The 17,902-nt window shown below is 38.2% G+C and overlaps 1 protein-coding gene and 1 pseudogene across 5 annotated transcripts in view; one reads left to right on the top strand and one right to left on the bottom strand.

Moving 5' to 3' along the window:
* LOC116764509 lies at positions 1–232 on the bottom strand (annotated as a pseudogene).
* Positions 233–4,433: 4,201 nt separating this feature from the next.
* Positions 4,434–17,902, top strand: part of THADA (THADA armadillo repeat containing) — a 314,598-nt gene continuing 301,129 nt past the window's right edge. For 3 of the 5 annotated variants that reach the window (XM_032652726.1, XM_032652727.1, XM_032652730.1), the window contains exons 1-7: positions 4,434–4,571; positions 7,680–7,779; positions 8,078–8,172; positions 12,746–12,876; positions 17,047–17,198; positions 17,316–17,348; positions 17,600–17,648. In XM_032652726.1, coding sequence (XP_032508617.1) covers positions 7,704–7,779; positions 8,078–8,172; positions 12,746–12,876; positions 17,047–17,198; positions 17,316–17,348; positions 17,600–17,648 — 536 coding nt within the window. In that variant the 5' untranslated portion in view covers positions 4,434–4,571; positions 7,680–7,703. Of the gene's footprint in view, positions 4,572–7,679; positions 7,780–8,077; positions 8,173–12,745; positions 12,877–17,046; positions 17,199–17,315; positions 17,349–17,599; positions 17,649–17,902 lie in introns of those variants that run through there. The other 2 variants (XM_032652725.1, XM_032652728.1) reach the window with 2 other exon arrangements.

The following is a 17,902-nucleotide window of genomic DNA, read 5'->3' as shown; positions in this document are numbered from 1 at the left end:
TTATTCCATTGCTTTTGAAGCAATGGTTGGGCTGGCATCTGTGATAGTAGCCAAATAAATGAAATTTCTGTGTAACACATGCTGGTACTGGGTGCACTCATTTGCCTGGCCTTTGTTCTGACACTCCACGATACAGCAGATCAGCTGGTCATTCTCCTCTAGGACCCACTGGATCATTTTGATTGACTTCTGCCCTGCCTCTCAGCCAGTCTGGTATGAAGGCTACCAACATCCTGGGAAGCCAGGTTGAAACCCCGTCTCAGGCGCCACGGATCCTCGTGCATCTAGTAAACCTAGTTTTATGTTTAAATTCTGTGGCTGTCTTCTATGAAAATGTATGTCATTAAAGGCAAATAAGTTTGTAAGAACACATGAGCATTAGTGTTTCCTTAAGATATACTGTGGAAATTATAATCAAACAACTCGTAAATAAATCATTCCTTAGTTGTGATCCATTAGTCAGTACATTTTAAGTATCAAGAGAAATTTGTAGATGTGTTATAGACTGTGGTAGCTAGCCTCCAAAGTGGCCCCCCAACTATACTGGCCTCCTGGCATTTATGGGTTGGTGTAGTCCCCTCTCACAATGAATAGGACTGAACTTTGTAATCAATGCGATATTGTTGACATGGTGTGGGACTTCTGTGGCTAGGCCATAAAAGCCATTGAAGCTTCTACCTTGCTCTTTCTGGGGAAGGCCAGCTACCATGTTGTGAGAAAGCTCAAGCAGCCTGGGGGAGAGGCCCACATGGGGAGGAACTAAGGCCTTTTGTAAACAACAAGCACCACTGAGTTAAGTCATCTTGGAAATGGATCCTCCACCCTTAGTTAAGCCTTTGGACGACTGCAACCTCATGAGAGACTCCTGGCCAGAAAATATCATCTTATATTAACAAACAATAAAATATTCATATTCATACTCTAGTATATGCTTTTGGATTTCATTTTAGACATGAAGCTATTAAATAGAGCTTATTAGGAGGGATTCCTTAATTATGTAAATCACCATACACTACTGGCAGATTATTCTCATAAAGTGTGTTTTTTAGAATGTAAGGGTGACTCTGAGACTGACAGACTCCATTGAGATTTTCAGTTATGGAAAACAATACCTATTATAGTAGATACCTGTGATTGGAGTGAAGTTTATGAACAAGTATTAAATGAGTAGGCAATTAAATCCCTTTTTTGTGGTTTTAAAAGGTGAAATTTTAATTATTCAAACATCCTTTCAAATGTAAAAGAACTTAAAAAAATCATTATGTGTGAAAATGTGTCATTAAATAACTATAAAAATATTCCCTTCCCTACTTGAAGGGAAAACGCTGCTTTAACAGGTACATATTTAAAGTAAAACTACACTTAACAAAACACAGATATACTGATTACTTTTCATGATTTTATGTAGTCCACTTTTACCATAAGATGCCATTTAAGTGTTTTCTTTTATACTTTTATATATCAAGGATTACTGATTCTTTAAAAATTCCCTTGGACTACATTTTTACAAATAAAATATATAGCTACTTAAAAAAAGGTTCATGAAAAAAAAAAAAAAAAAAAAAAAAAAAAAAGGTTCATGGTCCAAATTCATGCTGTGTTCTGAAAAGTCCCAAGCAGAGAATTTAAAGTGGTCTCAATTTGGTGGTGCAAGTTGACTCCAAAAAAAAACGTCTTTTCCAAACACGTTACTCTTTCAGTCTTTAAAACCTGAACTTTCTCTTGCCTCTATTTCCCCTAGGAGTTACCATTCCATTTATTTGCCACTGTGTACTATACTGCCATTGTCGCTGCTTGATCTTGTCACTGTCAATTCCTTTCCTCCCAGTCTCTTCTAAACCCATTCAAATCCACTCCAAGCAAACTTTTGCCCTGATCACTCTATGAATGGCAACTTCATCCTTCCAGTTGCTCAGGTCTGAAATCTTGGAACCATCTTTGACTCTTTTCCTCATACTCCATATCCCATCCTTCAGAAAATCCTGTTGGCTTACTTCCAAATCATATCCTGAATTTGTCCACTCTTCACACTTTCCACTGCTACCTTCCTGGTCTGAGCCACCAGCATCTTGCCTGCTTAGTTTATAGCAATAGCCTCTTCACTCATTGAAGTGGGAAGTCTTCCCACTTCCACTAAAGTCTTAGCCTCAACAAAGTAGCTCCAGGGACTCTTTTGAAATGCAGATTAATCCTATCACTCTTCTGCTCAAAATGACTCCCCATTTCACTTACAGTAAAAGTCCTTGTAAGGCTTTACATAATTGAAACTCCCTTGTTTCATTCCCTATAACCTATACCTTTGCTGGCTTGGCTCTAGCCACACTGGCCTCCTTGCTGTTCTTCCTCACCAAGCTCCTGCCCTGACACACCTCTGCAGTGGCTATTCCCTCCACATGGAATGCTCTTCCTCAGGTTATCCACATCTCTCGCAAATCCTTACTCCAGGAGGCCTACCCTGACCACTCTATTTAAAATGGCAACAGATCTCCCCCTCACTCTCTTCTATTCCCCGTTTTTTCTATGGCAGTTACCACCTTTGCACATACATGTTAATTGTGTTTGTTTGCCTCCTAGCTCATGCTCTAACTTTGTGGGGGGAAGACTCACAACATCTTACTCTCAAATGCCCCTTACTTTCAAATGGTTGGGCCAAAATTTAAAAAGGGTTGTAATCCATTGATCGTTACGAAGTTACTTCAGTGAGACTGAAACATATATTTAAAAAAGGAAAACACTTAAAAATGGTGTTAAAAAACAAAATTCAACCAAGTAAATGTGAAGATCTAATTGGCTTTATTCAATGATTTATGAACCAGGCAGCATCCTATCTAGTAAATAGAAAGGCACTCCTTCAGTGGTACAAAATGGAAAGCTTTTATAGAAATGGGGTGGGACAAAGAAGTTATGAGTAAAGGAAAAGAAAGGATTGTTTCAGGTAAGATTACCTCTCTAGTGCTGATAAGCAATTCCAGAAATTCTGTGCTTGAGACAGGCTGAAACTGCCATTAGGTCTTGGTTTGCTGTCCTGGGGGCTAGTGGCTCCACCTTGAGCCTGTTGTTTCTTTCTTCTTCTTTTTTTAAAAAAACGATGGTTAAGATGGTAAATTTTGTTATGTGTATTTTACCATAACTTAAAAAAAAAAAGAAAATATCAGAGCACATAGCTCTTGTAGAATAACAAATATTTCAAGAAATTTTTGTTTCAGTTATGTATGTGTGAGTACTTAGGTGTACTTGGTTTAAGGTACAATGTATTTCTTACTATCGGTCCCAGTCAAAATTAGAAAAAAATTGCTGTAGAGGAAGTTCTACACACACTCATCAGCTGACATGTAAAAGACACTTCACAACAGCATTGTTAGTGCAAAAGCTGGAAACAATCCAAATCTCCAGAGGACTAGAATGGATAAATGTGGTATATTAAACAATGGAATACTATACAACAGTGAATGAAAGAACTACACAGACCTGCTTTTCTGTGGATGCCAAAAGCAATGCTGAGAGAAGCAAAGTCCTGGAGAAAACAAACGATTCCACATACAAAGCTCAAAATCAAACAAAATAAGATCTGTTTAGTGATACATACACAGGTGATAAAACTACAAAGAAAAACAAACGGAGGTGAGATAAAATTCAGAAAAGTAATGATTTAAAATCATCAATCTGACTAAAGGTTTGGGGAACTGGAATGTTTCTCTGTATTTCCCAAATTAATTGCACTTGAACATAACCTCCATGTCTATTTCTTGATCTTACCCCCGTCCCAGCTCCTAGTGTAGAGGTTGGCACCTACTTATTTTATGTATTTTTAAAGGGCCGAGCCATCTGGTAATTTGGTTTTCTGCATAATATATATATCCTAAATAGGATAACTTTCAAGGATAGCGCCTGGTAACAGCTCCGACAATAGCATTCATTAACTGTTTGCTGAATGAATACCTGTACTGTGGCATACGTTAGTTCATTTCCGTACTTCGCATCTTAGTCAAAATTCTTACTGTGGCTTCAGTTGACTGCCCGTTCCATCCCCTACCCCCTCTCACAGGCTCTAAAGTCATCAGGCTCCTGATTCTAAAGGCCCGGAGGCAGTTTTCTCCCTGTCTCTGCGCTGAGGAGGCTGAGAGGGAGAAGGAGGAACGTCTGGGTTAAGGCAAAAGTGCTTCCCAGGGACTCAGGGGTGTGGAGGCCACTGTCAAAGCTTACCTAAGAGTAAGGAGGCGGGCAGGGTTCGCCCTAGCGGTTCAAGTGAGGTACCGCGCGCACTCTTTAAAGTAGGGTCTGACCAAACTCACTAACACCGGTTCTCCGGTGACATCACCACCCCTCTGGATTCCTGATTGGAGGAGTTCATTAGCTCAATTCTCGCGATGATTCTCCCTCCAGGTCCTCTTCCTTCCCTCCAGGTCCTCTTCCTTTCCTTCCCTCCAGGTCCTCTTCCTTCCCTCCCCTCGCCTCGACCCGGTAGTCGACTACAGACCACGCTGTGAGCCACGGAGACACCGTAGAACTAGACCAGCTTCCGGGACTCGTCCTGAGAGCTGCGACTCTTCTCGGACTCTCACGGGAACGAGGTTTGGCTCCCAGGCGTCCTGCTTGTCCCATCCGCGGTAGCGTTCGACTCTCCACGACTCGGCTCGGCCACTTTGCTAGGGCCGCCAGGCGATGTTCACCAATTCCCGTCCTTCAGTTACGCGAGAATTTGGCGGTCTTGAAACTGATTTCCGGTCGCTTAGGTCTCCATGGAGATAGCGCTTTAACCACTTTTGTTTTACCTGTCATTCCCCGGCCTCCACGTGGTTGGGAAATTGCCCAGATAATGTTTGTGGGAGTCAGCCAGAAAGTTGTAGATGGGAGTGAAGCAGCAATCAGAAGGGAAGCAGCCAGTGGGACCCAGGAGGAGTATAATTTACTGAGCATCTTCTGGCCACTTAAGCAGTACCTTAAGGTGGGCACGGGATTTTCCGCTATTGGGAGGCCCAGTTCTTCAGGACAAACGTTTAGGCATCCATTGAGCACGCATAAGCACCAGACCTCTTTGTGCAGTCTTGAGGGTTCCAGGATCAAATCCCGAGGAAGATTTGCTCACCATTCACCAGAGAATAGCCTCCCCAGTTGTCTATCTCTATTCCTTCTAAGCTTTGTATATTGGTGACTTACCTAGGAAGTGATCCCCAGTGATATTCCCCTTGATCTAATCTTGTCACTTTTCAGATTCTTACCTTGTCAATGCTTTTCTGTGTCCATTTTTATTACCATTTTCTGTTAAGTGGATTTTCACATTTCATTGCTGTATTGACTTCTTACTTAGCAAAGGGACCAAAGGTTCTTCAGTGTCAGGACTAGCTTGTCATTTGGATATAGAATTTACTTAAGATGACACGTAGTCCACTTGCTGCTGTTAAAGGTATACATACCTTTTAGAACATCACTGACAAATGTTTTTTAAATAACTCATTTGTTTATTCATCAGATATTTATTAAGCACCTAATATGTACCAGGTACTGTTTTGGGAATTGAGAATTAAAACAGTGGACAAAACAGATTAAAGTTGCTGCCTTCATGGAATTTATTACTAGGGGAGACAGATAATATGCAAATAAACAAGTTCTTGTAACTTCAGGTAGTAGTAAGTACTATGAAGAAAATAAAGCAATAGAAATGGTCTGTATATGCGTAGGAGTGGTGGCATTTTCGATAGAGTGGTCATGGAAGGCTTCTTGGAGGAGGTAATATTTGAGAGGCGACCTGAATGATGAAGAGTTGGCCTTGCAAAGATTTGGTGGAATAAGCCTAACAGACAGAGGTATCAGGAAGTGCAAAGTCCCCTAGATGGTGAAGAGAAGATTAATTTGAGATGAACTGCAGGGGAAAGCATGGCCAGATTATTTAGGGCCTTGAAGGCCAAAGTCTCAAATTTGGATTTTATTTTAAGTGAAAATGAAAGCCCTTGGAAAGTTTTAAGAAAGAGAGTAATTAGATTTGAAAAAATTTGCTTTGATGACTGTGAAGAAAATGGACTCTTCAGAAGCAGAATGGAAGTTTGGAGACCAGTTGGGAGGTTGTTGCAGGAGTACAGGTGGAAAGGGTTCATTCAATTTCTGTTTGGGTATTCCCAGCATTGGGAAATTCTCTTTTGAAAGGCAGCACATTTTATAGTTGAACCATAGCATTCTTCCTTTGTATTGAGCTGGAACTGGCCTCCCTGAAGCTTGCACTGACATTTCCTAATTCTATAGACATCTACAAATTCTATAGCCATCTCAGATAGAAGACATCTGGGACTTCCTTGGTGGTCCAGTAGTTAGGACTTGGTGCTTTCACTCCGTGGCCCCGGGTTCAATCCCTGGTCAGAGAAAAGATCCTGCAAGCCGTGCAGTGCAGCCAAAAAAAAAAGACAGAAGACATCTATTCCTCTTTCTCCAAAGCAGTCCTCCAACAACAGCGGCTCTTTTAAGGCACTTGTCCAGTCCTCTTTTCTCCAGGCTAAACACCTTTGGTTAACTGAACTGTTTTCTGAAAGGAGGTGCTCTCTTGGCCCTTCAGAAATCTGGCTGTTCCTTGGAAGCTCCATCATTTGCTATGGCTCCTTAAGATATGGCAACCAGCATAGCATCTAATGCTCCACATGTCACCTGACCTGTGAAGATGACCAAGGGATCAGGCATTCCCTTGGTCTAGCTGACTTCTAATGTGGTTTTTAACAGTCATGTTGTGCTATTGGCTCACATATAATATTCAAACCACATATTGAGCTGTTTCAAATCACATATTTTCTCCCCCACCTCCCCATCCTGTATTTCTAGATTATATTTTTCTAATCCAAATGCAGCATTTTACATTTATTTCTGTTTCATCTTGGTAAATTTATTCCAGTTTATTGGTCTTTTTTTTTTAATCCTAATTCCATCATCCAACATGTGCTCCCACGTTTGTGTCTTTTATAAATTCACTATGTTATATCCTCTAATGTCTACATTATAAACACTGCTAAAAATGCTAACTGCACCAAGAAGAGAGCCCTGTGTGGCATTTCCCTAGCGGCTTGTCTTCAGAGCGCGTGGTACTATTAGTGTGTATCCTCTGAGTACATTTGTTCAGCCCATTATGAACCCTGTTAGCTGAAACAAACTCTGTTCGTTAACTAAAAGCAAACTCACAAGGATAGTATGTGAAAGTTTCCTTTATTAAATATTTTGCAGAAATAAAGATATAGCATCTCATGATACCTCCTGATCTGTCAGTCTAAGAAGTCACGGAGGTTAGGTATGTGTAGTTTATTTTTGAAAAACCATACTGGTTTCTTTGTTATTACTAAAATGAAGGTTTGCTGTATTTTAAAATATAAAGACTGGGTAGGTAAAAGTAACTTTAGACATTAATAAACTCTTCTTGAGTCTAAACAAGTTTTTCAAAGCAGAAATCCTTAGATCAGTAGTTCTCAGTCTGTGGCAACTTTGCTCCCCAGGGGACATTTGGCAATGACTAGAGACATTTTTTGGTTGTCACAACTTAGAGGAAAGAGGATGCTACTGACATCTAGTGGGTAGAGGCCAAGGATGTGTTAAATATCCTACAGTGTCCAGGACAACACTCTATAGCAAAGAATTATCCGGCCCAAAATGTCAGTGGTACTGAGGGCTTTAGTGCATTAGTGTCTTAAAACTCTTCTTTCTTGTAGTGACTACTGTTAATTCTATTTAAAATGGGTGTAAAGAAGAAGAAAGAAACTCAAGTTACTTCATTGACCGTTTGTCATCAGGACCTTGAAACTTTGAGATGTAAGTGATTTCTGACTTCATTTGTTGATCTCTTTTTTAGGTTGCAAACAGTATATTTATCTCTGGGACTCCATATCACATAATGTTCAAACTCTTGGTATTTAATTATTCCACGTTCTTTACATTCAGTTTTGGTTGTAAAATGGTTTTCTTAAACTTCTATCTTCAGACTAAGTTCTGCCAGGTTTTTTTTTGTTTGTTTATAAATATTTAAATTTTATAGAACACATGATTAAGGCAAACTCATATCCATATATTGTTAAATCACTGAAGAAATTTTTTTGTGTGTGTTATGTAGCTTTGGCTGATGTAGAAGGGAAGAATCTAGCTTCTTTGCTGTTACATTGTGTACAACTCACTGATGGAGTGTCACAGATCCATTATGTTAAACAGGTAAGGCTGATTTGATATTCATGAGTGCATCTTGAAGGTTATCATGCTATTATGGACTTTTAAAATTAACTGATAATTTTTGGCTCCCAATTATTTAATATAAATGTATCATTAAAGAATAAGGGATTGTTTTGTTTTTTCTATTCATTGTATGATATCTTTTTATTCAGAGTAGCAAAAGAAGCCATACTTAGGCTGCCACCACTATTGGAGCTGTATATAGGTAGGATAATGAAATAATTGTGCATACCTTTTTGTTTGTTTGTTTTTTGAATTTTATTTTATTTATTTTTTTATACAGCAGGTCCTTATTAGTCATCCATTTTATACACATCAGTGTATACATGTCAATCCCAATCTCCCAATTCATCACACCACACCATCACCCCCCGCCACTTTCCCACGTTGGCGTCCATACTTTTGTTCTCTACACCTGTGTCTCAATTTCTGTCCTGCAAACTGGTTCATCTGTACCATTTTTCTATGTTCCACATATACGCATTAATATACGATATTTGTTTTTCTCTTTTTGACTTACTTCACTCTGTATGACAGTCTCTAGATTCATCCATGTCTCTACAAATGACCCAATTTCGTTCCTTTTTATGGTGAGTGATATTCCATTGTATATATGTACCACATCTTCTTTATCCATTCGTCTGTCAATGGGCATTTAGGTTGCTTCGATGACCTGGCTATTGTAAATAGTGCTGCAATGAACACTGGGGTGCATGTGTGTTTTTGAATTATGGTTTTCTCTGGGTATATGCCCAGTAGTGGGATTGCTGGGTCATATGGTAATTCTATTTTTAGTTTTTTAAGGAACCTCCATACTGTTCTCTATAGTGGCTGTATCAGTTTACATTCCCACCAACAGTGCAAGAGGATTCCCTTTTCTCCACAGCCTCTCTAGCATTTGTTGTTTGTAGATTTTCTGATGATGCCCATTCTAACTGGTGTGAGGTGATACCTCATTGTAGTTTTGATTTGCATTTCTCTAATAATTAGTGATGTTGAGCATCCTTTCATGTGTTTGCTGGCAATCTGTATATCTTCTTTGGAGAAATGTCTATTTAGGTCTTCTGCCCATTTTTGGATTGGGTTGTTTGTTTCTTTAATATTGGGCTGCATGAGCTATTTATATATTTTGGAGATTAATCCTTTGTCTGTTGATTCGTGTGCAAATATTTTCTCCCATTTTGAGGGTTGTCTTTTAGTCTTTTTTTTTTTGCGGTACACGGGCCTCTCACTGTTGTGGCCTCTCCCGTTGTGGAGCACAGGCTCCAGACGTGCAGGCTTAGCGGCCATGGCTCACGGGCCCAGCCGCTCTGTGGCATGTGGGATCTTCCCGGACCGGTGCATGAACCTGTGTCCCCTGCATTGGCAGGCGGACTCTCAACCACTGTGCCACCAGGGAAGCCCCGTCTTTTAGTCTTATTTATGGTTTCCTTTGCTGTACAAAAGCTTTGAAGTTTCATTAGGTCCCATTTGTTTATTTTTGGTTTTATTTCCATTACTCTAGGAGGTGTATCAAAAAAGATCTTGCTGTGATTTATGTCAAAGAGTGTTCTGCCGATGTTTTCCTCTGAGAGTTTTATAGTGTCTGGTCTTACATTTAGGTCTGTAATCCATTTTGAGTTTATTTTTGTGTATGGTGTTAGGGAGTATCCTGATTTCATTCTTTTACATGTAGCTGTCCAGTTTTCCCAGCACCGCTTATTGAAGAGACTGTCTTTTCTCCATTGTATATCCTTGCCTCCTTTGTCATAGATTAGTTGACCATAGGTTTGTGGGTTTATCTCTGGGCTTTCTATCTTGTTCCATTGATCTGTGTTTCTGTTTTTGCGCCAGTACCATACTGTCTTGATTACTGTAGCTTTGTAGTATAGTCTGAAGTCAGGGAGTCTGATTCCTCCAGCTCCGTTTTTTTCCCCTTAATACCGCTTTGGCTATTCGGGGTCTTTTGTGTCTCCATACAAATTTTAAGTTTTTTTGTTCTAGTTCCGTAAAAAATGCCATTGGTAATTTGATAGGGATTGCATTGAATTTGTAGATTGCTTTGGGTAGTATAGTCATTTTCACAATATTGATTCTTCCAATCCAAGAACATGGTATATCTCTCCATCTGTTGGTATCATCTTTAATTTCTTTCATCAGTGTCATAGTTTTCTGCATACAGGTCTTTTGTCTCCCTAGGTTTGTCCTAAACCTAGGAATGTCCTATAAATATCAATTAAATCTATCTGGTCTATTGTGTCATTTAAAGCTTGTGTTTCCTTATTAATTTTCTGTTTGGATGATCTGTCCATTGGTGTAAGTGAGGTGTTAAAGTCCCCCACTATTATTGTGTCACTGTCGATTTCCTCTTTTATAGCTGTTAGCAGTTGCCTTATGTATTGAGGTGCTCCTGTGTTGGGTGCATATATATTTATAATTGTGATATCTTCTTCTTGGATTGATCCCTTGATCATTATGTAGTGCCCTTCCTTGTCTCTTGTAGCATTCTTTATTTTAAAGTCTATTTTATCTGATATGAGTATTGCTACTCCAGCTTCTTTTGATTTCCATTTGCATGGACTATCTCTTTCCATCCCCTCACTTTCAGTCTGTATGTGTCCCTAGGTCTGAAGTGCATCTCTTGTAGACAGCATATATATGGGTCTTGTTTTTGTATCCATTCAGCAAGCCTGTGTCTTTTGGTTGGAGCATTTAATCCATTCACATTTAAGGTAATTATAGATATGTATGTTCCTATGATCATTTTCTTAATTGTTTTGAACTTTTTTTTTAATTAATTAATTAATTTATGGCTGTGTTGGGTCTTCGTTTCTGTGCGAGGGCTTTCTCTAGTTGCGACGAGCGGGGGCCACTCTTCATTGTGGTGTGCGGGCCTCTCACTATTGCGGCCTCTCTTGTTGCGGAGCACAGGCTCCAGACACGCAGGCTCAGTAATTGTGGCTCACGGGCCCAGTTGCTCCGCGGCATGTGGGATCCTCCCAGACCAGGGCTCGAACCCGCGTCCCCTGCATTGGCAGGCAGATTCTCAACCACTGCACCACCAGGGAAGCCCTGGGTTTGTTTTTGTAGGTCCTTTTCTTCTCTTGTGTTTCCCACCTAGAGAAGTTCCTTTAGCATTTGTTGTAGAGTTGGTTTGGTGGTGCTGAATTCTCTTAGCTTTTGCTTTTCTGTAAAGCTTTTGATTTCTCCATCAAATCTGAATTAGATCTTTGCAGGATAGAGTAATCTTGGTTGCACGTTCTTCCCTTTCATCACTTTAAGTATATCATGCCACTTCCTTCTGGCTTGTAGAGTTTGCTGAGAAATCAGCTGTTAACCTTATGGGAGTTCCCTTGTATGTTATTTGTCGTTTTTCGCTTGCTGCTTTCAATAATTTTTCTTTGTCTTTAATTTTTGCCAATTTGATTACTATGTGTCTCGGTGTGTTTCTCCTTGGGTTTATCCTGTATTGGACTCTGCACTTCCTGGACTTGGGTGGCTATTTCCTTTCCCATGTTAGGGAAGTTTTCGACTATAATCTCTTCACATACTTTCTCTGGTCCTTTCTCTCTTCTCCTTCTGGGACCCCTGTAATATGAATGTTGTTGCGTTTAATGTTATCCCAGAGGTCTCTTAGGCTGTCTTCATTTCTTTTCATTCTTTTTTCTTTATTCTGTTGTGCAGCAGTGAATTCCACCATTCTGTCTTCCAGGTCACTTATCCGTTCTTTTGCCTCAGTTATTCTGCTATTGATTCCTTCTAGTGTATTCTTCATTTCATTTATTGTATTGTTCATCTCTGTTTGTTTGTTCTTTAAGTCTTTTAGGTCTTTGTTAAACATTTCTTGTATCTTCTCGATCTTTGCCTCCATTCTTTTTCCGAGGTCCTGGATCTTCTTCACTGTCATTATTCCGAGTTCTTTTTCTGGAAGGTTGCCTATCTCCACTTCTTTAGTTGTTTTTCTGGGGTTTTATCTTGTTATTTCATCTGGTACGTAGCCCTCTGCCTTTTCATCTTGTCTATCTTTCTATGAATGTGTTTTTTGTTCCACAGACTGTAGGATTGTAGTTCTTGCTTCTTGCTGTCTGCCCTCTCTGTACATAACTTTTTTGTGGAGATAAGTTAAAAAAAAAAATTCTGTTAATCTTAATCTTCAAAAATTTTTAGCAGGCACGTTAAAAAGTTAACTTAAAATGTAAAGACTGTCCTTACGAGCATTTCATTATTAGGATTTATCATTTGAAGTTGCATAATATTTTGGGGGAAGCAATTAAATGTATTACTGGTTTTCAGTAGTGCTACAGAATTCCTGTACCTTAAGCCATTAACAAGTCTACTCATTGAAGGTGGGTCTGGAGGATAAAGTGGGAGTTGGGGGCATGGTTTAAATATTTAATAAATACTGAAATAGTTTTAAATTAAATTAAATAATGTTTAAATTAGTACCCTTAACAGTGTAGAGTGGAAAATATTACACATTAAAGGTGAGACTTAAAAAAGTATTTGAATCTATGTTACTTTACTATTCTTGATATTAGAAAAACATTACTATGGCTTTGAATTCTTTGGATTATAGATTGTGCCCTTACTGGAGAAGGCAAATAAAAATGGGAAGTGTGATCCCACTATTCGAAGTTGTTTGGATATTTTAGCAGGCATTTATCTTTCTTTGAATCTAAAGAATCCCTTGAAGAAAGTCTTGGCAAGGTAAGGAAAAAAAGAAAAGTTAGACGTTGTAAATGTTTAGTTTGACCAAAAGTAACCAGTGTTTAAGGTTCCCTCTATGGTTTGGTAAAACTGAACTGAAATGTATCACTTAGCAATTTCATTCATACAATTTCTTCTTTGTTTTGTTTATTTACTTATTTATTTATCGTAACTCTTTAAAAATGTAAAAAAGCTTCTTAGGTCACAGACGTTAAAAAAATAGGCTGTAGGCTGTATTTTACACACTCCTGGTTCAGTCCATTTGCATGTAATGCAATTATTGGTTAAGTTTAAATCTGTCATCCTGCTGTTTTTTCTGTGTCCCATCTCTTCTTGGTCTAAACAGATGTTTAAAGCATATATTCCTAAGCATACATTAGGAATATATTACCATATTACCTATATTACACAGGTAATACAGGAATATATGCTTAGTGTAGAAAGTTTAAGCAATATAGAAGTACACAAAATAAAAAGTGAGCCTGCCTTTTCACTATTTCTGGCTTATCTTTTCTTAGTAAAGGTTATCACTTGACATTTTGGTGTTTCTAGACCTTTCCTTTGGGTTTAGTGTGTGTGTATGTTATACTTTAGTTTTTATTTTTTATGTAAATGGGGTTATACTCTACATATTTCTCTGTAGGTTGTTTTTCACTAAGGAATGTCTTAGAGATATTTTCAGGTCAGTATAGTCCTTTTTTTTTAAAATTGTGGTTAAAAAAACCCCACATAACATAAAATTTACCATCTTAACTAATTTTGAGTGTACAGTTCAGTAGTGTTAAGTGTATTCACATTGTTGTGCTATGGATCTCTAGAACTTCTCCATCTTACAAAACTGAAACTCAATACCCATTAAACAACTACTCCGTATTTCCTCCTCCCCCTAGCCCTTGGCAACCACCATTCTGCTTTCTTTTTCTATGATTTTGATTACTTTAGATACCTTGTATAAGTAAAACATTTGTATTTATCTTTCTGTGACTGACTTATGTCCTCAAGATTCATCCATGTTGTAGCATGTGATAGGATTTCCTTCCTTTTTAAGGCTGATTAATACTCTATTGTATGTATATAGCACATTTTGTTCATCCATTAGTCTATTGATAGACATTTGGGTTGCTTCCTCTTTTTGGCTATTGTGAATAATGGACATGGTTGTGCAAATATCTCTTTGAGATCCTGCTTTCAGTTCTTTAGGGTATATAGCAATCCCCCGCAAGTGGGATTGCTGGATCATATGGTAATTTTATTTTTAATTTTCTGAGGAACTTCCGAACAATTTTCCATATGGCCGCACCGTTTTACATTTCCACCGAAAGTCCTCATTCTTTCTAACAGCTAGATATTCCATAATATGGATGTACCGAAATTTATATGTGCCGTATTACATATTATTTAATCACTTCTCCATTGATAGTTTGTTTTCAGATTTTCATTATTCCAGCAATGCTACAGTGATATTCTTAATTATGTATATAATTTTATATGTGTATTTCTCTGAAATGAATTCCTAGAAGAGGAATTTCTTGACCAAACTTACGCCTATCAAAATTTTTGATAGATATTGCTAAATCGTAATCCTCAACACGATACCATGTTATACTCCTTCTAACAAGTGAATAAGAGTGCCTTTTTCTTCATATCTTTCCAACACTGAATAAAATCAATCTTTAAATCTTTTAAAATTTGGTAGGTGAAAAATGGTGTTATGTTATAATTTGCATTTGCCAGGTTACTAGTGAGAGTGAATATTTTTTATTTGTTTTAAATTTATTTATTTATTTATTTTTGGCTGCATTGGGTCTTCGTTGCTGCCCGCGGGCTTTCTCTAGTTGTGGCAAGTGAGAGCTACTCTTCGTTGCAGTGTGTGGGCTTCTCATTGTGGTGGCTTCTCTTGTGGAGCATGGACTCTAGGCACGCAGGCTTCAGTAGTTGTGATATGCGGGCTCAGTAGTTGTGGCTCGCAGGCTCTAGAGCGCAGGCTCAGTAGTTGTGGCACATGGGCTCTAGAGCGCAGGCTCAGTAGTTGTGGCACATGGGCTTAGTTGCTCTGTGGCATGTGGGATCTTCCCAGACCAGGGCTTGAACCCATGTCCCCTGCATTGGCAGGCAGATTCTTAACCACTGAGCCACCAGGGAAGTCCCCAAGAGTCAATATTTTTTAACGTGTGGATTTTGACTATTTTACTTTTTTTTGGTGATTACATATCTTAGTATGTTTTCTTGTTAGAATATCTTTTTTTTTTTCTTTAAGCAAGTGTATTTATTGTGTCATAAAGCAAATGATCAAATACTGGCCAGTTATAGGGTTTCGGTGAAGTAGTCAACAAATGTCATTGAATATCCTGATGTTTTCCATCTTTTTCTCATTGTTTTGGCCCTATCTTCCCTCAGAGTTACAAGCACCTTATATAGACTTTACTGCAATTGGCAAAAAGAAAAAAAAAAGGAAATTTCCTCCTCCGCATTTCTTTTTATTGGAGAGAAAAAACATTTTGTGGAAGGTCCCAGTAGACTTTTCATTGAAGGTCCTGTCGATATTCATTGTCAAGATTGGGTCATATACTTTCTCTCTCCCTCGTTGTAAAAAATGGTTAGGAAGCAAAGGTGTCACACCTTTAGCCCTTTAGTGGAAGGTGAGCTTTGCCAGCAAAGAAGGGTGTGGAGAATGCCTGCAGGAAGGCAGCCAACTGTAGAATGTCTTTATTTATAAGAGATCTATACAGATTACGTGCCAAATATATTCCTTTATTTTGTTACTTGTCTTTAAACTTTCTTCCTGATGTTTGCTTTATAAAAATTTAAAAAAAATTTTCATACTCAAACCTGCAAATATTTTCCTTTGTATAGATTTCTGAGTTTCAGCTTGTATATGCTTTCTCTAATACAAGATTATATAAAATTAGTTATCTGAAAATACCCTTTTTGTTTGTTTAACTTTTAAATCTATCTGGTATTAAGTTTTGAGTGTAGTGTGAGATAGAGATCCAACTTAGTTTTCTTTTCTGTATGGGGAGCCACTTATCCCCAAACTATTGAATAGTCCATTATTCACCACATATTTGAAATGCCATATTATTATGTTCTATGGTCTTGTATAAGCAAAGGTTTGATTTTAGACTTGGGTCTATTTGTTTACCCACCAACATCACACTTTTATTCACTATAGTTTGATACTATGGTTTAATTATATACTAGAACAAGTCATCTCTGTAGTGACTCTTGTTTTTCAGAATATTCTATTTTCACATTTTTTTTTCCTTCCAGAAAAGCTTTAGAACTGTTGAGTCAAATTTTTAAAAAAATGTTAATTTAGATTAACTGTGGTAAATTGGCATTAAATTTAATTTATCCATTCAGTAAATTTTTATTGATTATCTACTATGTGTCAAGTATTCTTCTAGGCATTGGGGAAACAGTGAATAGAACAGTCCAGAACAGAGGTTACTTCTAAGAGGAAGACAGAAGATAGATAAATAAGCAAAATATATAGGAATTAGAGGGCATGAGTGCTATGGAGAAAAAAAAATAAAGCAGAGAATTGGGAAAGGGAGTACCAAGGATGGGGTGAGGGTTACAGTTTAAAATATAGTAGTGACTTCATACATCTTTGCTTAGTGTCATTGATAGGGTGATGTTTGAGATTGACCTGAAAGGGGCGAGGAAATGATTATTGGGTATATTTGAGGGAAGAGAGTTCCAGGTAGAGGAAATAACAAGTACAAAGACTTTGGCATGTTGTTGGAATGGAGGAAGGCTGTGTAGCTAGAGTGAAGTGAACAAGGATCAAGATGAGGCAGAGAGATAATGGTGGGCCCAGATCGTGTAGGATCTCATAAGTCAATGTAACCTCTTTGGCTACTGCTTTGACTGAGAAGAACATTGTTGGATGGTTTTACGCAGAGGAGTAACATGTTATTTTAGTAATATCACTCTGGCTGCTCTGTTGAGGATAGTCTGCAGAATGGGAGGGAATTAATATGGAAGCAGGGAGACCAGATGAGAGAGAGTTCCTGATCTGTCTTCTCGTGGTGTAATGTTATAATTTCCTGGCTGTATTTTGAAGGTGTCATTCAATATTTCATTTATAATATTCCCCTCCCTCCCTACATATCCTTGTACATACTCTAAGGTTGTCAGATTTTTAATATTTGGTTCTTTTTCTAGCTCACTAAATGACCTACCTGAATTTTTTCTAACTGAGGCTACGCAGAGTTTTACTTCTCGTCTTCAGGAAGAATTGAATACTACTACTGATCTATACTCTTATAGGAAAGTTATTGACAATATATCTTCCTGTATGGAGAACTTTGACTTGGGTAAGCCAGCTCTTTTCTAGTACTTTTTCTGGCTAACACCTGTCGTTACATCAGTGTTTTAAATGATGTTAATTTTGGTTCTGAAACTGCTTACCAGTGTTAATTTTCCCCCCACAGGTAGATCAAGTGTTAATAATCTTCTTGAAAATGGTAAGTCCTATTACTTTATTTTATTCTGAGAGGTGACTGCTTGTGTAAGTCATTTTGGAACTGGTTCTTTTAAGTTTCTTGGCAACGGGTGGAGTACTGCAGATGACTAACGTACATGGTGTGCCTTCCTTTTAAATTTCTACTTCTGTGATATCATTTTGGGTGGCAGTGATTTAAAATATTTTCTTGTGCTGAAGTCAAAGTTCACAGTTTTAAATTTCTGATTTTTCATTATATTCTTTTTGTTTCAGTGCTTCATTATCTACGGAAGAGTTTAATTGAAATCTCAGAAGAAAACAGGCAAGTGTTAACATGTTTCCATGGTTGTTTATGTGTGTGTGTACATTTGCAGTTGTGCATTGTGTTTGTACAAAGGAAATTGTATTGTATTGCTTGCTTTTTTTTATTTGGCTGCGCCATGCACCTTGCGGGATCTTAGTTCCCCAACCAGGGATTGAACCCATGCCCCCTGCAGTGGAAGCACAGTCTTAACCACTGGACTGCCAGGGAAGTCCCCACAAAGGAAATTTTTAAGAAGGGTCCAGAATGTGCTC

This window comes from Phocoena sinus, chromosome 13, assembly GCF_008692025.1.
Source record: "Phocoena sinus isolate mPhoSin1 chromosome 13, mPhoSin1.pri, whole genome shotgun sequence".
In the NCBI taxonomy this organism is placed as follows: Eukaryota; Metazoa; Chordata; class Mammalia; order Artiodactyla; family Phocoenidae; genus Phocoena; species Phocoena sinus.
The sequence above is the reverse complement of the archived record's forward strand: the minus strand, read 5'-3'. Positions and strand labels throughout refer to the sequence as shown.